This window comes from Bemisia tabaci, chromosome 5 (genome assembly GCF_918797505.1).
Source record: "Bemisia tabaci chromosome 5, PGI_BMITA_v3".
NCBI classification, from domain to species: domain Eukaryota; kingdom Metazoa; phylum Arthropoda; class Insecta; order Hemiptera; family Aleyrodidae; genus Bemisia; species Bemisia tabaci.
In genome coordinates this window covers 11,435,527-11,459,495 of record NC_092797.1, presented here as the reverse complement: position 1 = coordinate 11,459,495, position 23,969 = coordinate 11,435,527, and the positions used below count along the sequence as shown (strand labels likewise).

General features: G+C 42.4%; 1 protein-coding gene across 6 annotated transcripts in view; it reads left to right on the top strand.

Annotated features, from left to right (window-relative positions):
• Nucleotides 1–23,969, top strand: part of trc (Serine/threonine-protein kinase tricornered) — a 330,131-nt gene that overhangs the window by 286,949 nt on the left and 19,213 nt on the right. For all 6 annotated transcript variants that reach the window (XM_019058799.2, XM_019058796.2, XM_019058797.2 and 3 more), the window contains one exon: nucleotides 19,977–20,115. In XM_019058799.2, coding sequence (XP_018914344.1) covers nucleotides 19,988–20,115 — 128 coding nt within the window. In that variant the 5' untranslated portion in view covers nucleotides 19,977–19,987. The remainder of the gene's footprint in view (nucleotides 1–19,976; nucleotides 20,116–23,969) is intronic.

The window sequence follows — 23,969 nt, the reverse complement described above, 5'->3', positions numbered from 1 at the left end:
TAGGTGTTTTTTCGCATGGGACAGAAACTGTAGTTTCCTAATGCAAAATTCAGTCCATTTATCAGCGGTAGTTTTGAAGTTGTGTTTCGATGATCGTCGAAGTAGCCACTTTTTCGTATGGGTCCGGAGGCTGTTTTAGCTAGGTCGTTTGACTTTTGAATTTTTTAAAAGCACCGGAGGGTCAGCCCGATGCCTCGACCCCCAACCTGGAAAACCAGCGTTTAAATTCGTAGTGCGCTCTCCTCGTCGCCTTCACCACGACTGAGAGCCCAATCTGTCCTTCAGTGGGGCGATTCATATACGCCTAGAAGTCAATGACCATCCCCAAACCCCATTTGAGGCTGAGGGTACTAGTAGAGGTCCGCAGGCTTGCTAAATCCGTGACAGCACAGTCCCTCATGAATGATAATAATTGTGAATAATTTTTTTCTGTTAATGGGAAATAGTGAAATTAAAGATTTAAAAGTAAGAAAGTGCGCCGCGCAGTGACGTCATCAGCGGCATGTCTGACTTGAATACATGTATTTTCGCAGAATAGATCATTTTTTCGTGTCTCCTTCAATAATTGTCAATTTATGGACCAAAGGCATCCTCGAGTCCAGTTTACATAGTAGTTTCCACTTAAGCAAGAAATTCATCTTTCAGGCACCTACAAATTCTCTCAGGGTGTCTACAAGTCCGGAATTTCCGAAAAGTCCGGAAAAAGTATTGATTTTTTAAGGCGGTCCGGAAGTACTGAAAAAGTGCGGAAATTCCTCAGGAAGGTCCGAATTTTTGTCATTTTTTGTCACAATTTGAGCGAGAAATTCAAATGGTTGAAATTTTTCGAATTTCGTCAATTGGAGGTACTAAAAAAGTACTGAATTTTCCCGCTGAGGAGGCACTGTGTTGCTTGAGAATGCACTGAAAAAGTACTGTAAAAGTACTAATTTTTGGCCAGCCTGTTTTAGTAGACACTCTGTCTCTATTTCCGGGCTTGCTCCCGTGATCACGTGGTGCAAACCACCATCCCTTAAACTTCCGCCCCCTGCTTGCACGTCCGGGGCCAGAGGTCTAGAGTTGCGGCGAGGTCGGCGACGGGAGCTCGTGACGTATAGGGCACTAGGTCGCGCGGCTCTCGGAGTATCTGTTTACCCTGTCCCTTGGCGCTGTCACCGGACCCGGCTCGGCGTCGCGACGCCGCGCCAGGACACAATGCCCCCGCCGACGACAGCGGCGTCGACTCCCGGCTGATCGCTCGCAATCAGCCCCCCTGCCCCCTCGCCCCCTTGACAATTAAAGTGAAAGTGTGGCGGTGGCGGTACGCGCGCAATTAATCCGGTAATGGGTCGCGGGATTACATCCAGGCTGATTCCGTTCCTTTTTTTGTTCGGAACGTGACATCGAGCCCGGATTACGGCCGGAAAGCCCGCGCATTGTCTCCCGTCCCACAGTGGATTGAGTCAATAGGAGAGGTCGGACAAAATTTTGGAACTTTAAAAGCTTGGAACTCTGCCAGGGTGTCTACAGGTCCCGAAAGTTCCGAAAGTCCTGAAAAAGTCTGGATTTTGCATGACCGGTCTCGAAGTCAAGAATAAGTACGGAAATTTAACTCAGGGTCCCGAAAAATTTAAAAATTCACGGTTTTCACGAGTATAAGTGCAGTTATCAGTTGGAAAGGTGTCCCCGATTAGACATACATATCATGGATTCCTTTAGTCATCAGCAATTTTCATGAGGATAGATTCGATTTTTATTAAATTTAGCAGTAGGTAAGTGTAGACCCTGACTTGGCAAAAATACTCCGAGGGTCCAAAAAACGTTCTGAAAAGGTCCTGAAAAAGGTCCTGAAATTGGTTTTCAAAAACCTGTAGACACCCTGGTTAAATAAAAACTTTGAGGTTCTAAAATTGGTTCCATTTGGTTTCCTAGTGAAATTTTCTGTCAGAAGCACCCCTTTAAATTTAAAATGCGACAAAATAGACATAAAAATTTGGAGTTTTAGTCAAAAATTTTACGTTCGACTTATCTAATTGACTCGATCCACTGTGCGTCCGTGGCGTTGTGTCCGACAGAGGTCTGTCTGTGTCCTGGTGTTAGCTGTTGGTATTGTTGCATTTTACGATCGCGCTTGCGAACCTCGTTTCGGACTGAGAACAAAGAAGAAGAAAGGAATGGGTTTGTATCATTGTTTGCTCTGCACGGAAAAAAGAATGGTAGTGGATACCTCACTGTCTAGCAAAGGATGCGAGAATTTGGATTTTCCGCCAGTATTTTCATGGAACATCGGTGAAATTTTTCGTTTGGACTTTCAATGCAGCAATTTTTTTTATGAAATTTTCCCTCTCTGCCGCCGACGCAACACTTCTTCGGTTCGTATTTTCATGGACGTTGGGTTGTCAGCGACAGCCGCCTGGGCGGTGATCGATGTGGCTCGGTGCACAGTGGGACGAGGCTGTCGGAGAGATCGGACACGAATTTTTTTACGAAAAAACTGCACAATGTGATGTTTCCTTGTTTCTACTATAGATCTTTAAGAGCGATTTTTTAAGATGGAACCAAGGGAACCAATTTGAAACTTCTACAATTCATTCATACGTAGGGTGATTCAAGGTTAAATCGCTGGACTGCATGGAGGGGTGTGTTTATGGGTCAAAATAAGATTTTTCTCGAGCATGAAATTTTTCCCAAAAGTGCTTTTCAAGGGGGCTATACAGCCCCTTCTTCCCTCTAAGTTCTGTGAAATAAATTGTTTTTGATGCATTTTGGCAATGGTAATGCATCAAATCTCATTGAAATTGTTTTGCATTCATAATTTGATACAATAATTGTATTAGTAACATTGGAAAAATTTGGGTGGGGTGTCCTCAGACGTGTGAAGGTGGTATTTTGCAGATCTTCCGAAACCCCTATTTTAACTCCTTTTTCGATTTTTCCAAAATCACCAATAAATTCAGTATATCAAATTTTGGGCGCATACCATTTTTAATGAGATTCGATGCATTACCTTCGCTAAAATGCAGGAAAAACGATTAATTCCCTACAACTTTGGTAGGGACGTAGCGTAGCCTCCTTATATAGCTTTTGCGGAAAAAATGTCATATGATTGGTCTTTTTTGACCCATAAAAACTGCTTCTGAAGTTTGGCGGTTTAACTTTGGATCACTCCGTATATGCTTTCGAAGTTTCCACATTATGTCGGGCATTTTCCACTGTGCGCCGCGTCAGTTTCGTTAGGTCGTTATGTCGCTCCGATGCGGAAGCTCAATTACATTTAATTCGCAATCGATGACGATGACGATGATGATGACGGTCGCGGAGAGGCGATTCCGTCCCGTCGCTGGCGCCCTCCGAAAGGATCTCGGTGTCGCCGAGGCCCGAATTACGAGCGTCAATCAATAAAACTGCCGTACCAAGCTCCCGAGCTAAGCCAGAATGTCCTATGAGCTTTCCAATGTTGCCAAATCTCCCCACGATGAAAAATAATTTTCGAGGAAAACATAATATCCAAGGCGTAGGAAAACAGGGTGCCATCAGTCATAACTGCTAACCACGATATTAACAATTTTAGATGCATTAATTCAAAATTTCTCCTCATAGAAAAACACAGGATAGAATACATGAATATAAGTTGGGTTCGGTTGGGTCAAGCAACTAAACTAACTCCGAGGCAAAGTATGAAGTATCTAGCCAATATGAAGGCGCGTCAAATGGACGATTAAATAATGTGCAAATTTGAGCATTCTGATACATTTCCATTGACTAAAATTTCACGTAAAACACGATTCGAGCAACGAAAATTACTGAAAAAAGACTTCTGACTAAGATATCAACATTTCTAGTTGCATAAATTCAAACTTCCCCTCATAGAAAAAATATAAAGTAGAATATATGAATATAAGTTGGGTTCGGTCGGGTCAAGCAACTAAACTAACTCCGGGGCAAAGTGTGAAGTATCTAGCCAACATGAAGGCGCGTCAAATGGACCATTAAACAAGTTGCGAATTCAAGCATTCTGATACATTTTTCTTGGCTAAAATTTTACGTAGAACTCGATTCGAGCAACGAAAATTACTGGAAAAGCCTTCTGACTAAGATATTGACATTTTTAAAAGCACAAATTCAAGCTTCCCGCTCATATAAAACATACTTCATTGCAATCGCACATCATTATAAAAGCATAATGCATTCTTATTTGCACGACATAAATTGTTTGAAAATGCTGAAATCTCGAGTTATGTCCCGCAAGCTCCATCTCATCCAATCGTAAGGTTCTTCAATTATCCTTTCCTTCGGTGTGTCCTCTTAGCCGTTTTCTTCAGAATGTATATTTAATGGGGCATTTAAATCGTCGTGCACTTAGGTTACTTCCATTTTAATTCGGCCCTCGCGAGATTTTTTGAAACATTCTAAAGTCGGCGAGGATGGGGCGAAATCTTGTTTATAACGTGTCGTTTTTAGAACGTGGAAGTGAAGCGAAGCAATAATCATCTTGACTGGTCGATAACGATAATTACAGAAAGGTCCCACAGCGAGTGAACCGCGGATCCGGTAGGCACCCTGGAGTTGCCAAAATTCTCTGGAAGCATAATTTTTCATTAGTTCAATGTAGCTAAGATATCCTTCTTTTCTGGGCTTTTCATGAATAGGTGAATACAAATTGGTTTAAAAACCAACCTTGGTTGATGTTTCACATCACTTCAGGACAATAAGTGGGTTACAAATTCTTAAAAAGTTGAGAAAGACCCTGAGAGTCAGTATTTACTCGAATTAAAGAAAATCGGAAAATTTTGCCTCCAACCTTTGATATTTTCCAAAATACACTTTTGCTGTACTTTAATCCCTTTCTGTTGGCATTCGTGAAGTTTTAAACTTATTATGTCTTATCAGACACATTTTAGCGCTCAAAAGCCTTTGGAAACCGGAGAAAAATCGGGGATTCCCAAAATTCCAGGGACACCTTTTTCTTGCTACCTGGATCAAAAAAAATCTCCAATCTTGCATCAATAGGTCATTCGTCATCTTAAAATCACAAGTTTACCATCCAATCAGTATTCTCGTTTGCTCGCATGTATTTTATTTTGAGATTCGGGTCGTTTCAGGACCTCGCTAGAAAAGGAAAGAAGTATACGACTTAATGTCAGCAGAAAAGTATTGAAACTTCCGTTAAGATTCTCTTTTAAATGAAGTATAAGATCGGTCAAATCAAGAAAGTTTCTGCCTGAATCAGCGACTCTTTTCTTGGTAAAAGCATCTTTCCTCAATCTTGTACTGGTACTCATCAGATCGCAAAATTATTGACTCTAATAAAAATTTTTGAACCATTTGGCCTTGTTTTCCCTGCAAAATAGTGTGGACCCAGCACTATTAACCTTGTGACATCTTTCCCTCTTGATATTAGTACGAATTAACATAGTTGGAGGAGAAATCTTCAAGATAGGAAATTTAAGAATATTTCTGCTCAAATCAAGTCACTTTGATTCCGATGAAGATGCACTTTTTGGGTAGTACCCAGCGTCTCCTCACTTGACAACCGAGGGGTGATCCTGGTCAGCGCAGCAAATGAAAAGTGTGTTAAATCATGAATGCTCGTTTTTGAGCCGATGCAATAAGTCTGTAATTGCGGTGTAATTTCCTGCCGACACCGTCTTTTCATCGGGCCTGCTTTCGAGTGAATTAATGGGTCCAACGCTCTGCTCTGCTCCGACGCCCATGTCCATTCCTCATTCGCTCTGCTTCATCAGATTTTGTTTTATCGCTCCGATTCAGTTAGCTGTCTCTAATTCAACCGTACCTCCTCCTCTGCTCATGCACTGAAATTAAGAAGAGGAAAAAAAGTCGGTAAAATTATCAGCGCTTTGACGATCAACGACAGCTGTAACTACCAATTTATCCGAGTTAAATTACTGGATTTTGTGTTACCTCAAAAATCGTCGTTTTCCTCAGGAAAGAACGTAACTTCATTTCAATATTGCCAAGTACGAAAGTTTGCCACAAAAATGTTGCCAAAACATTTTCTGACTCTGCGACTAACACTTAAAGAACACAGCCAACAACTATATGAAAGAAAGGGACAAAATTTTAAAGTTTTGCTGCCTTACAATGGAAAAAAAACACATTGGATCCAGAGTCCAGACTCTTGAAAACATTGACAAGAAAAAATAATCTTGATCCAATCAGATTTAAGCTTAAATCAAATGGAAATCCGCTCAAATTTAGAGGCTTGGTTCTTGATTTAAGCAAAAATCCGATTGAATCAAGATCAAAAGTATTTTTTCTTGTCGATGTTTTTAAGAGCCTGGACTCTAGATCCAATGTGTTTTTTTCCAGTGAAATGCATTTTTATTGTATTTTATGTCATTCCTCCCATCCGAATCCATACACCGCGAGAATTCAGAGAAACCTCAGAGAGGTTTGAACATTTTTGTGCATAAGTTCGTGCTAATATCGGTATAACCTCTTCATTACATTTCACATTTTTCCCTCGTCAAAATTGCGGTGGGACAGGCCGCAGAGTGAGATTGTCAAAATGTACGTCGAGTCGATTTTGTGAGCGACAGCAAATTTCACAGTCGAACCTATCCGGTTGCGTAAGTAATTTCTCGGCAAATTTAATTTTCCGGCTCGACGCAGCCATTCTGTGTTTACGTAACTTGGCGCGTTGTATTTGCGTAGTTGAGTCGCACAGTTCCCGCCGCTCGCTTTGACATTCTCGGAGAAAAAACCGAATGAACAATTCCACGCCGCCGAATTTCCACCAATTAATTGCGAATTTTCTTGAAAAGCCGTTTTAGCGATTTTAATTCGCAATGCAATTCGCTATTTTGTCGTCTCCCGGACAAAGGAACGTAACTGCATTTCAAAGCTGCCAAATTTACTCAAACAATATAATTTATCACACAAATAAGCAAACACACTTTTTGTCCAAAATGTGTCTGATTCTCACATGAGATCAGAAGAAAAATCAGTGAAATTTTCAATTAGATTCTCCTGGTAAAAATGCAATTTGCGAGCTGGCAACATCGGAATGTAGTCACGTTTTGTCGTAAGGGAAATTTCATTTTGTGACAATTTCAGGGGAAAATATTAATATTCGTCCACGAAGATTCATATTTTAATCGGGGGAAATTTAGCAACCTCCGATATGGCATACACCCCTCTTCTTAACTTGCTCACTCTTATCACTTATTCTCTCCGTTCCATAAATTTCTCCGCATTCCTAGTCCAAAACTTCAAATTTTTGCAAATATCTCGCGCACTTTTCCCATCGCTCTCGCTGTGGAACGCAGGGATTGAATTGAACAAGTTCCATTACTTCGCGGGTCCGAACTTAGGCGCAGTGGAGAAATTCAGAGCCACTTTCCCCCTCCCCTTTTCCCTCATATAACTAATGGAGAATATCTGTAACTCCGTTGCATCCAGGCTTATTTACGTCACACGTCATTACGACGTATTAAATTAACGTGTTGCTACGTTTCATCCAGACGTATTGCAGAGTGCGCTTGATTCTTTGACGTTGTAATCGCTGTTCGGAGTAAACTAAGCGCCATAGCGATGGATGGCCAAATTGCAAAATCACGTATCTCCGTTTGCAACGTTGTTGACTTTCTGTCATACTTAATTTTTTCTTTTGGAATCTAATCAACATTTTGAAAACTATGTTTTAATCTTTCTCCCTTATTAGCTGAATATTCCGTAGAAATTTCTAGTTATAAACTCGACTTGATTTTCTCCGAAAAAACAAATTAGGAGCGAGAGTTTTGAACACTGCAATAGAGATATATGGTTTCACACTTTAGTCATCGATGTAAGCAACTTGAAGTCGTATTGAATCACTCGATTTTAGTCAAAAATATTTCATGCATGTGGGAACATCCTGGACTCTGAAAGAGAAGTATCCTTGTTAAATTGTTTCTTGGAAGATTAATAGGGTCTGCAACTTTTTAGGAGCGTTCTTAAATTACTTAACTTTTCCTATAAAGGTACTCTATATACACCCTGCATCGCTGTATTTCTCAAGAGTGAAAGGGAGATTTTAAAAATGGCTAGTGGCCCTCTTTTGGATTTCGGAGGAAGAGGCTCACTTTTCCTGTGTATATTTGTCATTTCTGGCGCCAACTTGGATCGAGTCTCGAGTCAGCGATCGGGGCTTTCGATTTCGTGGTTTCTGGGCTCTGGGCCCCGCGGGCCAACAAACGGACAATCGGACACGGAACTCTGAGCCGGGGCACCCAGTGCAATGGGGGGGGGGGGGGGCGCTAGAGAGCAATAAACCTGAGCCGCGAATGCTGTTTTTAGCTACGGCCGAGTGGCAGACAACGTTGCCGCAAAAGAGCCTTATAAATATTTTATTGTTTTGTTCGTACACGCGGTGGAAAATTAAATTGTCCTCAAATTTTCCTGGCATCCGGGACCATATGATAGTTTTGATGCCAAAAAATAACTATTTTACATTCAAGTCTTATGTACTTACCCATTGTATCATAAATACGTCCAAATTATCAGAAATTTTAGTCATAGTAGCCCGAGACATGGAATCCCAGTGCAGATTATACATTCTTGATTCCCATCCTCCTCCACGTGAAGAAAATCCCACGGATAAAATTTTTTCGAGAAACCGTAAAAAGGTAAAAACTCGAGAAGCTGCGTAAATATTTTGCTTTAAACTTTCAAAACTTCATATTTAATCAGATTCTTAAAATTGTAATAACACATTTTTAATTTGCCCCGTCAATACCCGATCTCGCAAGCCAAGCCCGCGTGAAAATTGTAGACAATTCTCGGATTTTTTTTTTTGAGGGGGGCGACGTCCGGCACATAAATTTCCTCCCTTTTCTCTTTTCTTTTTTTCTCATACAAAATTCAACGGCAACACCGAGTTGGGCGAGGTTCCGCTCTGGAGATCGTATCAAATCCCTCGAAGGACGGGTACGCAGATTCCCGAGGCCGGCACCAATTGCCAACCGTGACGAATCTCCCCCATAGTTTTGCCAAATTTCGATCCCGCAGGTTGGCAACGCCGCTGCGGGCCCGGTATCGGAGCTTTAGCCCGAGGGAGACAGTGGCGCTTCGCTACCGAAAGGAGAGCAGGAGCTAGTCGCTTTTGAAGCTGCCAACGAATAATTGGACGTATTTCTATCAAACGGAACTATGTGCATTAAGGTATGAGCCCTGAGACCCATAAGCATGCGCATAACAGGGCTCGCTTCATAATGCACATAGTTCCGTTTGACAGAAATATGTATAATTAGTCGTCATCTATATTGCCGTACTAAGGCAGAACGTCGTATGAGCCTTCAGACGTTGCAAAATTCCGGACTTGCAGGGGTGGTGCGAGACTTTTGGATCACCCTGTATAATGATCAGCAACCTGTGTAATATTGGCAGAGCGAATGAGTCCTTTGAGAGAATTTCAAGACTTTAATATTTAGTTTCCTAATTTGAAGTATTATCCTCTGATTCCACAACCGAGTTCTCATTAGTAAATGGTTGAGGCTCGTCACGAAACTGCCGAGGAGCAAGGCTGCCGTGCTAAGGAAGAACGCCGTATAAGCCCTTAGACGTTGCCGAATTTCCTTTGATAATAACCTAATATTCTAGGAAAATTTTGAATATTCTTCTTCAATTTCTTCAGACAATTTTGTCAGCAATTTTATCTAAGACGTCTGAAAATTTCAAGGGTATAGACGCATAATTTTCCTCATAAATACGTTTTTTACCCAGGTTATTTAGGCAACTCTCAAATGGACGTATTTATGCTAAAAGGAGATATGTGCAAGTGGAAAGATGGGGTGTGCTCGTTAGTTGGGTCATAAGAAACAATGTAAAAGTGGATATAGCTCCTTTTGAGAAAATTGAGAAGCGGGATTTGACATTAAATCAAAAGGAGCTAAACGCCAAAATATGCTAACTCATGAGCCGCGGGCATGGCAAGAGAGCGTTGTGGACAGGGCTCACGAGTTACAGCGCCCCGACGACCATCTCCCCGTCGTTAGAGTGCGCACTCATTGCCGCTGACGTCACTGGCGCTTTATATTCCCCATTCATTCTTATGGCCCGACCACTAACGAGCACACCCCATCTTTCCACTTCCACATATCTCCTTTTCGCATAAATACGTCCAAATGTTCGTATGTACGGCGTTTTTCCTGAGCACGTCAGAAGTTGCGTCTATCTTGAATTTTTAGTTTGATTTCGTAACGGCGGATCATATGGACGTATTTCTGCCAAACGGAACTATGTGCACTAAATCATGAGCCCTGAGCCCCATAAGAATATAAGTATATTACGGCTCACGTCATAATGCACGTAGTTCTGTTCGGCAGAAATATGCCCATAAATACGTTTTCCCATTAAATTTTCGAGCTTTCCATTCGGACCATCTCGTTATCATCTGAGCCACGGGTAAACTGCAGCGACAACATTGCTCGGAGTGTCATCAGTGGGCACGCGGCTAATCTGATCAACATATTGTTGCAGTTACTCGAAGAATCATTTCGAAGACAATGGCGGCTCGCCTGGCGATTAGATCTGTCCCATCACCATCTGTCGGGCTTCAGGTAGTCGCCAGTAGCGCATTGTTCCTCTCATTCATCAGCCTCTCTTATTTTCAGCTCTCGTCGCTAGCGCCACATCGCGTCGCGTCCGGATCTGGACCCACTTTCCTTCATTGACGTCATCGGATCGTTGTCGGATTCCACGAAAATTCTTTTAATTTCTCTGGAAACAGTCGTAGGGTGCCCTCTGCCCCGGAGAAGTCTGGTTTTTAAGTCATGGGGTTGGTTTTTCCACCGTACTGACATGTACTTAGGACGAGTATCGACTCCACTTAAGTCGGGTTTCGTGCTTCTGATTGGCCGGTGGTGCGATTTGAATGCATCGATGGATGTTGTACCTCCATGTGAAACAGCCGATAAAATTCGGCCTCTTGTCTCATGTATGTAGTTTTCTAGGAAGTATTTCTATTTTCTTCCTACTTCCTCGTTCTTCTAAAAAAATTAAGGGTATTTGTCGATGACACCCCAGACATATTTTAATTTTCCTCTCTAGACGAAGTTTCAGGGTGCCCACTGCCCTCGAAAATCGTGGAAAGTTTGGTTTTGAGTCCTTGAAACGTCTGCACAGAAAAAAATGGATGGTGCTGACGACAGAACCTTTTGTTCATACGGCTCCCACAGTTTCTTTGTTACACTTACAGAAATTTTCTGTTGTGAGAACAGAACTTCTGTCGTGGGAACAGAGCACTCTGTTCCCACGACCAAAAGTTCTGTAAGTGTAACAAAGAAACTGTGGGAGCCGTATGAACAAAAGGTTCTGTCGTCAGCACCATCCATTTTTTTCTGTGTGCCCTTCAAGGAATTATTCCCATTTTCCACCTACTGCCTCCTTTTTCTGAAAAAAAAAGAGAAATTTGCCGATGACACACCAAAAATATTTTGATTTTCCTCTCTAGAAGAAGTTTTACTTTTAGGGTGCCCACTTCCTTCGAAACTCTTGAAAATTAGAGTTTTCGAGTCTTTGAAATGTGTCATTTTCAAGGAATTCTCTCCACTTTCCGCTTCCTTCTTTATCTAAAGAAAAATGAGAGGAATTGTCAAAAGCTAACCAAAAAATGTTCAATTCTCCTCTTGAAAGAAGTTTTAGTGTTGCCTAAGTGTTTATGCCACTGCGTGAGAGTTCAAAATCGCAGTTCCTTCATTTAGGCGAGTAGGCAAAAACATTTCCTACGAGTTAAAATAGTGGCATGCTGAGATATTTCCCCGATATATCACGTTCTCTCGCTGTGACACTTCGCAAAAGCCAGCCAGTTGGACTATATTCCGATATTCAGCATCGCCTCTCCCCTCCTCGTCAGCAGTGATGAACGGCTCACGAAACAACCGAGAAAATATGCATGAGCCTCACGATTTTGATGCATTGCGCCACACCGTAGCGCCAGCTTATGACTCGTCAAATAGTGCTTTACCAGAAAAACACGGATTTCGATTGCAGTGTTTCATACTTTCGGATCTAGTTTATTTTCTCTGATCAAAACGAACCAATTTTAATGGTGGGTCTGTAGATCCCTAGTTCGAATCTCGACGATGGCGGCATTTTTACGGGACTGACAAGTGGACCGCGTATAGCTGAAAGGAACCGAGCTACCTAATATCAAAAACAATGTAATGGAAAATACAACCCAGATACGCGGGGGGAGAAGATCTGACGTCGTATGGCCTGCTATAGATAAGATAGATTTGCAACGTCGCAAATCAAGATGCGTGTTCGTCATAAATAAATATGCTTCGTTTGTTACTAAAGCTGTCTCAGTTCCGGTCATACTTACGTAGTCGTCTTAGGGTGGAGCATCTTCTCGTCCCATTGAAGTGTCCAAAAAATGTTAGCCATGGAACGATTATTATTCAGTCACGCGCTGATTCAAATCGAGCATCGTGTTGCCTTATTTACAAAAGTAAACTACCTATATAAATTAACCCCACAGGTTATCTTCGACCAACTTGTACTACCCTATCTTGAGAATGTCGAAATTTTGTAACTCTGCAATGTGCAGCCTTAACTTTCATGACGCGTTGTGTTCGAAATCTTGTCCTTGGACCATGTCCTTTTCACACGCGGAAAGGAAGAAATCTACATGAACTTTCGAATATTGTTCAATTTCATACGATTAAATATTTATTTTCTAGGAAAATTAATTTTCCTTGAAACATCCAGATAATATAAATCCAATTCTCTGAAAAATCGGAAGACGAACATTCGCGGGTCTTCCTGGAAATTCGTGGAAATTTTGCAATGTCGAAGGCTTTTACGGTGTTTTTCCAGAGCATAGCAGTATTGAAGCAGCGTGCACACACACCGAACATCGAACGGTGAAGACGCACCCAAGACAGGTCGTAAGTTATCGGCTAATACGGCCGAGTTCAACAGCGTAAATGGCGTATCTCGTCGCCTTCCTGACGCAAGGACCTAACTACACTTCGCGGTGAGCCCTGTCGTCCATATAACTCAATACTTTTCCGGGCTCGTCTCAGTGCGTAGTTACGCTCTTTCGTCAGCCAAGCGACGATCTGCGTTCCCATCGGAGTTACACCCTTTTTAGCCGCTTAGCAGAATATTCATCGCTCCTTTGATTTGACATAAAGGCGTATCTCGATTTCCGTATGAGCCCCCGAAATCATAGATTCGTATGTAAATCAGGGCTCATGTGGAAATTGAGATATGCCCTTACGTCAAAGTAGCGACCTATTAGGTGTGTCTTTTCAGCTCGCTCTGTCAGGTCACGAGGCAGCTTTTATTCTGCTCAGCTTTTACTCAACTCTTGCTCATTGTGTCGGCGCGGAGCCATATACTGCCGTCCTGAGGAAAAACACCGAATGTGCATTCAAATGCTGTCGGGTACCCGCCAATAAACTAAACATTTTTTAGAAAAATGTGTGTTTTACCCGAAGTTAGTCTCGAATCGAGTCGTTTCCTTGCCGAAAAAACTCAACTTCATTCTAAGGTTGCAAAATTGCCGCAAGAAATTCAGTTTCTTACAAAAATGTACCTGTGCCACTTTTGTTGAAATGTGTCTGATTTTATGGGAGATCGGACGAAAAAGCAATGAATTTTATACACGGTGGTCTTAAATGGACGTATTTCTGCTAAAATGAACTATGTGGCACGAAAACCCTTTGCGCATAGCTCCTTTTAGCACAAATCTGCCCAAATAAGCGCGTAATCTTCGTTTCAGCGTCTGAAACTGAGAGAGGCGAAATATGAACGATGAAAGGGGGTATGCATAATTGTCATGCTAAGCAAAAACCCCGTATGTGTATTCAAATATCGCCAAATTTCTTCCGAATAAATGGACGTATTTCTGTCAAACGGAACTATGTGGATTATGACGTGAGCCATGTCATGCATATATTCTTATAGGTCTCAGGGCTCACAAATTAATGCACCTAGTTCCGTTTGGCAGAAATGCGTCCAAATATTCACTTCAAAGGAAAGTTGTGCGCATATTTTTCACTTGAAATTTTCAGATATTTCAGATTAAATCGCGAATAATATTTCCTGAAAAATCAGAAGAAAAATATCCACAATTTTCCTCGCGATTTCGTGATTTAACAACAGAAATTTGGTAACGTCTGAAGGCTCATACGGCGTTTTTCCTTAGCATGGCAGAAGAGAGCTGCCGTGCCAAGGAAGAACGCCGTATGAATCTTCAAGCGTTTCCAAATTTTCTTCGATAAAACACGAATTTCCTTGTAAACTTATGAATATTTTCCTTCCAATTTTCAGATAATTTTTTTTGCAATTTCATCTAAAGTTCCTGAAAATTTCAAATAAAAATATTCATAACATTCCTCAAAAATAAACATTTTAGCGGAGGAAATTTGGGAACGTCTGAAGGCTCATACGGCGTTTTTCCTCAGCTCGGCAGAAGAGAGCCTAGCGCGAGCGGGCATCGGCCCGGGCTGGGAGTAGGATGACTCCGCGACTTCGCTACACATACTCATCGGACGAGCCGTCACGGTGGCCGGTTTTTTCAAAAAAGCCTTAATTTCGCGTTAATTTCACGGTGGATCCGAGGGCTTTCGGTGGCGACCCGGCAACAGGGTGGCAATCCGCGAGCACGCAGAACCACCAGCCACCACGTTGGCCTTGAGTCATGGAAATAACTCGTCACCTGCCGTTGGCCTAGAGTCTAGAGCTTTTTTTTCGCAGTCTCGTCCTTCGTGCGCCGCATTTTCCGCCTTCGGGCATCCTAGGGACAAAGAGAGATCCTTTCCTGGTGGCTCGCCGGTGGTGGAGGCTTTTACTTTCGGGACCCCAACATTCAACCGTTGACTTGCATCTTTGTTGGCTGGTGAGCAGTGTTTGAAACTCACAGGCGCCAACGGGCCAAATGCGCCTAAAAAATCGGTCATGGCGCCTAAAAAATGAAGGCTCTGCGCCAACGTGGCCCCCATAAACTGGATTTTCATAGAAAGTTACATAAAGAAAGAAAAAAAAAATCCATATGAATTGTAAAAACTCAGAATTTTCAGCACTACTAGTGAAAGCTTTTTCTATTCTTCGCGATTTCATTGTTAGTGCTTTTGTCTTCTCCAAGTTCAGGCTACTCACTAGTTCTGTTACAAAAACATCTTGCGTCTAACTTTCCACTAAATGCACCGTAATATATAGGCCAAAAGTCAATTTGGCCCCTTAAAAATCTTCCATGGCGCCTAAAAATCGGGCTTGATGCGCTACATGGCTCCTAGATTTCAAAGGTGAGTTTCGAACAATGCTGGTGAGCGACGTGGCGAACCCAGAGACGAGAGAGACCATACATTGGCACCTTTGCAAGGGGCGAAGCTTATGCAGGGTGCCTAACTGCCTACAAGTACTGATTTTTAAAGGACGGTCCGGAAGTGCTGAAAAAGTGCGGAAATTCCGCAGGAAGGTCCGGAATTTTTGTCGAAATTTGAGCGAGAAATTTAAATTCTGGACATTTTTCGAATTAGGTTTAATGAAGGTACTTAACAATTACTGAATGTCTCTGGTTAGGACAGGTACCGAATTTCATGGAAATGTACTGAAAAAGTACTGTCAAAGTACTGATTTTTGGCCAACCTGTTTTTGTAGACTTGGAGGCGCTCCCGCTTTAAAAAGATTAGCCTGAGTTGACTGTAGCGCCTTGATGCAACTATTCGTGTTCCACGGATGTGCGTGTTGCATATTCAAAAATTGTAGGCACTTTCGCTTCACTCACTGGTGCAGCAATGCACAAGACTCGTCAGTTGTAGCACTCTGCCTGAGTACGAAAAAGGGAGAGTTTACCAGTAAGCGACACGACGTCTGAGTATCTAAGGTCATTAATTGAATCAGTCAGTCGTAAAAAGACTCAAGTGCCAGAAATGAAAACACGAATAAAACATTCAAAACTGTAAAAAGCGAGTCGTTTTTAATCGTACATTATATTATACAAAATATAATTTGATCAATCGCTTCACTAACTAAGAGCTTTGAACTTTAGAACGGGTCGATCAAAATGTTCTTTTACTGTTTTTCCTGTACGGTTATTTTTTGCGCCTGAGTCTGAACCTAAAGTGACCGATTCAAACCGGTCAACGTCTCGACCTGCGAATACTACACCAAGTCGGTCGCGGCGCCGTGATACAACTATTAGTGTTCTACGGATGTGCGTGTTGCATGCTCAAAATTGAAGGCGTTTTCTCCTTTCTCTGGTTTGAGAATTGCGCGTGAGTTGTCGTTAGTGATACGCAAGTCGATCGCGGCGCATTGATGCAACTATTCGTGTTCTACGGATGTGCGTGTTGCATGCTCGAAATTGAAGGCACTTTCTCTTTTCTCTCGTTTAAGAAATGCACGTGAGTCGTCGTCAGCGATGTACAAGAGAAAATTGGGCAACACGACTTACAGTTAGGCTCGTTCCGATGGTTAAATCCATCCAAATGATCATCGAGGGAAAACTCGAGAGAGGTAAACGTGCCGAGCTCTGGGACGAATCTTGCAAAAAATTCCGAGCATGATGCGCGAGCACTCGGAGATTTCCTCCGGGACCAACTGTCTACTCAGCCGTGCTAAGGTGAAACGGCGTATGCGCCTTCAGACGTTGCCACATTTCCTTCGAAAAAACGGATTTACTGGAAAAATTCTGAATATTTTTCCTCCAATTTTTCAGGCAATGTTGTTCACATTTAATCCAAAGTATATAGAAACCTCAAGTAAAAATGTGCACAACTTTTCTTAGAAGTGGCTATCTTGGCTGGAGAAATTTGGCAATTTTTCGAATGCTCATATGACGTTTTTTTCTCAGCAGGGTAGTATTCTGCGGAGGAAGAACCTCGTGTATCCAACGAAAAGCGGATGTACATCTGCGGTTCTTTCGAAGCACGACAGATGGAAGGGTAGTAAATTTTTAAGGCACGAAAACGAGGTCGAGCCAGCCTTGCCTCTTGCGGGACAATGGCAGCCCATCATAGACGAGTTGGAGTGAAAAATGGCACAGGCTCCTGTCAACGGTCGAACCCTTTCACTGCATGAGCCGACGTGAGCGATAAAAACGCGCCTGGCCTGGTCGTATCGATTATTCTATATCGTTGCCACTCTGACGTAAGAGCGTATCTCGATTTTCGCGTGAGCCCTGTTTTTTGTATAAATTCAAGCTTTCTGGGGCTCATACGGAAATCGAGATACGCCCCTCCACCAGACGAGCGACGATATGAATCTGTGAGGGAGCCGCTCTACCGTGTCAAGGAAAAAACCTATATTGAGAAACTCACTTGAATTTTGCATTGAACTTGATCGGGAAAGATGAAATGCATCTACTGTTCATCCTCCTTCACCCGATTCGATGAAATTCTCGTGAAATATCAGTGCTCCCATTTCCCGGAACTATTTCCGAATTCCGGAACTTCTGAGATTTTCCTGAATTTTTACCGAAACTTTTGAAACTCCCGAAACGTTCCGGATCTTTTGCATTTTCCGGAAATTTCTCGGAACTTTTGAAAAATTCTGAAAGAAATCCCGGAACTCTTGACGGTCACGGAGTGGAGGAAATTTGAACGGAAAAGTTTCGAATCCCGGAACTTTTGACGCACATGAAGTGAACTGCATTTTGCAATTTGGAACCATAAATTCTGGCTCATCTGAAAAAACACTTATGTGCATAGGGAAACTAATGGCACATACGTTGTTTTTATACCGGGCCAGAATTCATAGTTCCAAGTCGCAAAATGCAATCCAAACGGGAGCACTGTGAAACACTATCAAATTAAGCATGAGACTTCGTCGTAATTTTATCAGAATGCTTTGAATTATTTCGTTTTTTAAATGCAAGTGAAATAGAGGTTTTAATTTAAGCATAACTGTGCCTCTATTTTGCATGGCAAAGCGGTCAAATTTTTCCGCCGAACTGCATGACGTCATGGCTAATCCCTCGCGTAACATCTTAATTTCAGCTCGGCAGGGAAGCGATCCGTCGAATGCGCTGATGCGCCGCGCGCCGCAACGGAGAACGCTCGGCTGAGCGCTCGTAAAACTGCCGTGCTTAGTAAAAACGACGTAAGATCATTCGAGCGTTGCCAAATTTCCTCTCAGAAAATATTCATGTCCGAAGAAAGTTCTGAACATTTTTCCCTGAAATTTTCAGCCTTTTCAGATCAAACGAAGAAAATCCTCTGAAAAATCGGCGAAGAAACATTCACAAATTTTCATTAAAATTCGTGATTTATCGAAGGAAATTTGGCAACCACTGATGGCTTATACGTCGTTCTTACTTAGCGCAGCAGAATAGAGGATCGCCCGTCATTTTTGCCCCCTCGTAAAAGCGGGCCAATGACCGTAATTACACAGCGCCAAAAACTATTCTCTTTGATTTACCACTCTGCATATCCCCCTCCCCCCTCCTTTCCTCTCGGGCCTGCTACTGTGTTATGCTGAATTTTTGCTCCGGATTCGAGAAGCGCGTGTCTTCTTCGCGCATGGCAGCATCACGTCGCACAATGGAGCGAGTCAATAGGAGTAGTCGGACAATATCTGGAAACTTTGAAAGCTTACATTTTTGGAAATACGAAACAAAAAAGTTGAAATGTGGTTTCATTTGTTTCTTCGTGAAATTTCCCTTCAGAAACACCCCTTGGAATTGAACATGTGACGAAATTAACATTAAAATTTGAAATTTTAGCCAAAAATTTCATGTCTGACCTCTTCTATCAGCTCGTTCCACTGTGCGTCGGCCAGCGTTAACGTTTTCCGCCTCGATGATATTCGAAGCTCGTGCTTGTCGCTATCATTGTAGAGAAGATAGGATGGCCTTTCTGGTCTAGGTATTGCATATTCTCGGCCAAAATTTTTGATACTTGAGACCTTTACGATGGTCGACAGTTCAGGGTTCAACGTTTCCCCATCTTCTCAAAACTGTGATGATTTCTGAATTTTGAGTTTCTTTCGTCCGCAGCCTCGCGTGTTTCCATCAACGTAAGTCTCAGACCAGAGTTTTCGGCGGACTAGAAAACTGGAACAGTAAGGGGGATTCGGAGATTCTATGGCAATCTGGAAAAGTCAGGGAAAATCGGGGAATTCTCAAGAAAATGGTAATTCTCGGTCAAATTTTGGCTAAAGTGATAGTTAAAAGGAAAAAAACATTTTATTGGAATTCTTTATCAAATGCTGTATCAAAAGTCTGGGAATTCGAAAATTTTTTAGTCGGGGAAGAACAAAAATAGTCAAGGAAAGGTCAGGGAATCGGAAAATTAAGTTATTATGGAAACTCAGGCCCAGGACTATTTATTCACTTCAATATTGTAAGGTGCGCTGGAAGTAAACAAAGATTGCGTATTCCAACAGATTTTGCTGCAATGTTGGTTCCGTGTTACTTTTTTCCCAGCATGAAAAGTGAAACGACTGCGCCTAGAAATATTACTGCATGTGTGTACATGTGTATGTATGTCTGCGTTTCTTTATTTGTGTTTTCTCGGAGAGAGGGAAGTAGATTTTAGCCCGGAGTTTGCCCGGTTTAGGGAAAGTTTCCTCGGTAATAATCCCTCTGGTGTATACTTCACAGAAAAAAAATCCGATCGGATGCATAAGAAACGTCCTACGCATCTTTTTCCGATACAGTGGAATTCTTGCTTCGCAGTAAGGAACTACAATTTTTGGCTCATTTTAGAAGCAACGTGTGCCATTCGTTTCTCTATGCAGATATGTGCTTTAACCGATGGGTCAGAAATGTTAGTTCCTTACTGCAAACTGACGTCCAATCTTGTCGCAAAGGGAAATCCAGTGCGGAAAACTTTCATCGGACTTTCTCAGCAATCCAAACGGAGATCGTCCCCGACGAATAAAACAAGGGCTGAATTCGAAGCACTATCGCGGAGATCCGTCCTCACATTGTTTCAGGATTATTTCGTCATTGAGTGTGTTGTTTGCGAGCATGTGTTAGTTATTCCGAGTGTTGTCCTATCACTCTGCCAGCTTTGTTACTCAAAATGGGTTTTCGTTTGTTGCAGGGGTGCTGGAGATGGCGGCAGCCACCGAGAGCACAATCCGATTCAGCGGGCACACGCTCGATAAAGCGACGAAAGCTAAAGTCATGTTAGAAAATTATTATAGTAATCTCCTAGTTCAACACATTGAGCGCAAACAAAGGTGAGTTCAAACCTCTCTATTATTTTTACGTTTTAATCCTCTTACAGCCTTGATCCTCCGCCCCTTCTCCCTGTTCTCTTGCCCTCCCTGGTTTTCCCTTCTTTTTCCGGGTTGTACATTTTCGACTCTAAAACCGAAAGCAAATCCTGCTGTACCTCCGGGCTGATTATCGAAGTTGATAGACACAGCTGTAGACAGAGAAAACAAGGGACAACGTAGCGATCCTGTAGATTGAAACGGATGATTGTTTTTAACTAATGGGCGAAACAACGGACTAACTAAGCGGTCTCTCGTGAGTTGCAAAATATCTAGTCTTTACCCGCTTTCACCAATAAGATCGCTCCATTTTTCATTTGCTTTCTTTTTTTATCGATTTAATATCAATTTCAATAATCAGTCCGTAGGGCCTAATGTGTGTTATGCATATTCGGACGTTGTAAAATGACCTCTGATAAAAACCGAATTATTCTCTGGATAATATATTTAAGTAATAGAAAATTAGAAATTTTGATGCTGAACCGTGACATCTCCTTTAAGTTCTCAGATTTTGAATATGTTTAATTTCAGGGGACTTGGCACAAAAATGTTTTGGTCTAAGGCATTTTTATGAAAGAAAATGCAACAAAAGCAACAACAACTACCGAAAAAAAAACATTGAAAAATCATGAAAAAGTTAGAGAATGTCATGCTCAGGAACCCTAAAAAGTCATGGAAAAGTTAGATATCTTTGATTCGCAAGTAAACTTGTCACCTTAAAGAACAAATGGACTACATTTTGCGATTAAGAACGATTATTTTCTGCTAACTTTAGAATCAGCTTATGTTCGATTAGTTTTCCTATGCAGATAAATGCTTTTCTCTTACGAATGACTCAGGGATTGCAGTTTCTAACTGCGAAATGTAGTCCAAAGTAGGTTCACTCCTAACTATGAACATGACCCAAAATCGGATCGCATTTAGCAATTTTAGGAACCATACATTTTCTGGCTCATCCCTTATTACAACACCCATGTGCGAAGGGAAACTACATACGGGGGACATACATTGTTTTGTAAACCGAGCCAGAAATTGCAGTGCCGATTCGCAAAACGTAGTCCAATTTGCAATGCCGAGTACTTTCAATAGAGATAAATGGAGGAAAAGCAGGCATGGGAACTCGCGAGAGTGGCCACTGTCGTGGATCCACGTTTCGGATTCCCACAGCCGGAGACGAAGAGGTGGGTCAAAAGGTAAACTTACCCATCACCGATCAGCGACCGACTTTCCGTCATCACGATTCGAGGCAGCAGTCGCGTCCCCTCGGTCCGCGCGCTAAAATATTCGAGGCCACAGTCCAATCGTTCGAAGCTAAAATTTCAAATGCTTTTCACGATGAACTCTGAGCGCCATAAAAATGCCCATGAACTAGGGATCATCAGATGGTGGACATGCGCGGTTTTAACATCCATCGATTCAGTTTCGGTGCCGTTCGATCGTGATCGTGAGCTTCAGATTACCCCGAATGATCACGCTTTGGAATCCCAGATTCGGAGATTCATCGTCCCTAATGTCAGCAAATCAAGGAGATGTTTAGACTTGTCCGATTTCTCCAGTCACCGAATTGAGGGTGGTATTCACCATGGTCGTTCCTTAAAAAGCTCCTTTCCGAAGGAGAATGCAAATGATTGAATATATTGTGATGAAGGTTGAAACGGGGGTTGTTATAGACTAAGGGGGAACTTGATGGCTAAACAGGGTTGCCATGCACAGTCAGGGAATACCAGGGAATTCCAAGGAACTTAAAAAACCAGGGAAAACCGTGAAATGTTGGAGACTTTTTGAAAGTCAGGGCAAACCTGAAAATGTCTGGAAAGATGACGAAAGTGTCAATTCACTTTTATTTGCTCTCTAGAATATGGGTTTAACTTATCATACAACAAATTTTGCCCGAAAACTATTTCAAATTACGTCTTTTTAACGATCTGGCATTATTTCAATTGTCAGGGGGATTTCACTCAAATGTGTCAAAGGAATTAGGGAAATTTCAGCGAATTAAATTTTCTAAATTTTGCGGCAACCCTGAATAACTATATGGTCTCTTGTGGGATGCCGTTAGTTAGCACCCACCTCCACGTACCTCCTTTGTCCATTGCAACCACTCGCTTCCACCAAGAGGATCGCCCCATTTCCCCTTTGTCCTCTTCGTCTATCGCCTTGTCTATCAATTTCAATAATCAGCCCGCCGGAGTGAGGAGCACTCCGAATTTCACTCCGAATGGACTACAATTCGCAATTCGGAACTACAATTTCTGGCTCATCCGTAACAACCCTTATTTGCATAGGTAAAATAATGTTATATACGTTGTTTCTAAACTGAACCAGGTCTTGTAGTTCTTAATTACAAAATGTAGTCCAAATGCTCTAATCTCTCCGCAATTTTGTGACGGTACCGCGGAAGCGTATGCATGGAGAGCCAGCCGGGTAAATATGGGTCGCCGCGGTTTATTTAAATCCACACATGCTCAACAACTAAGGGTTTAAAGGATGGGAAGGGGGGTGGGTGGGTTGTTTCCATCTGTCCGACTGGAAACAATCAATTAATTCGAATCCACGTCGCGCCGGCCGGATTGTCGTCGACTGGTACGGCACGGTCTGGCTGCCAAAAAAATCGTTTCGTTCGTAAGTTGGTTGGATTCGTGAGCGGTCGGTCTCCGGCGGGGATTTACGATCAAGCGGGATCGATCGATTGAACCGCAACGGAAGTGTTTTAATCTTGACGTCATGGTGAGAGTTTTTCTGAAGGCAAGTCTGCAATGATAGCGAAGAGAGCAGTAAGTGCAAATATGAAGTTTTGAGAAAACCAACGGCGTGGCGTGAATTGCGATATATCGATTATTATGCCATTCAAACCTATGGAAAAAGATCGATAAATAGGTGTTCGCAGCGAACACCTTAATAATCGATTCTTTACCATATGTTTAAATGGCATAACAATCGATATATCGCAATTCACGCCACGCCACTGGAAAACGGGCTCAGAAGTGTAAGAGCGGAAAATTGTATTGACAGCAGCCTCCGTTCTTTCTCAAATTGCCACTAATCGTCCGAAAGACTCCTTGAAATCGTTTGGATGCTTAAAAATCGACCGATTTTATTTTAATTACATAAAAAGGGTATTTTTCATTTTCGTGCTAGGTTTTTGTCAGGCAAGACAGACGTAAGTTCTATCTTCTGCATGCTTTCGTGGTTGCGTTTTGGACAAACAAAAAACACATCTTCGAGTTAGGAATTGGCAGAAGAGAGCCCTTATTTGTATTCCATGGACCGGTGGCGAGGCGTGAATGATCGATTATCGATATCTCTCCATTTGAAGACGTGGTAAAGAATCGATTACTAAGGTGTTCGTTGCGAACACCCTGTTTATCGATACTTTTCTATAGGTTCAAATGACAGATCAATCGATATATCGCAAAGCACGCCTCGCCACTGCCATGGACGCCCCCAAGACGGGGAACTGATCTATGCTAGGTTTCCCGCGGACCCCTCCTCGATGTTCCCGTCGGCATGAATGAAATGAAACGGGCCCAATTGAGTCGTGGCTCCGCGGTGCGTTTCCTGTTTCTGGCGTAATCATGAATGAAATCGCATCGTAATGATACGGACTAACGATAATTCGAAGCTCGGAATCCGTGACCGAACCCTCCGAACAGGTGCGCCGCCGCAGCCATTTCGCTCCCCCTCCAACACAAAAACGTATCTCAATTTCCCGTGAGCCCTGATTTTCATATTAATCCAGGTTCTCTAGGGCTCATGCGGAAATCTAGATACGTCCTTACGTCAGAGCTAGAAGGACGACGACTTTTTCAAACCAGCCG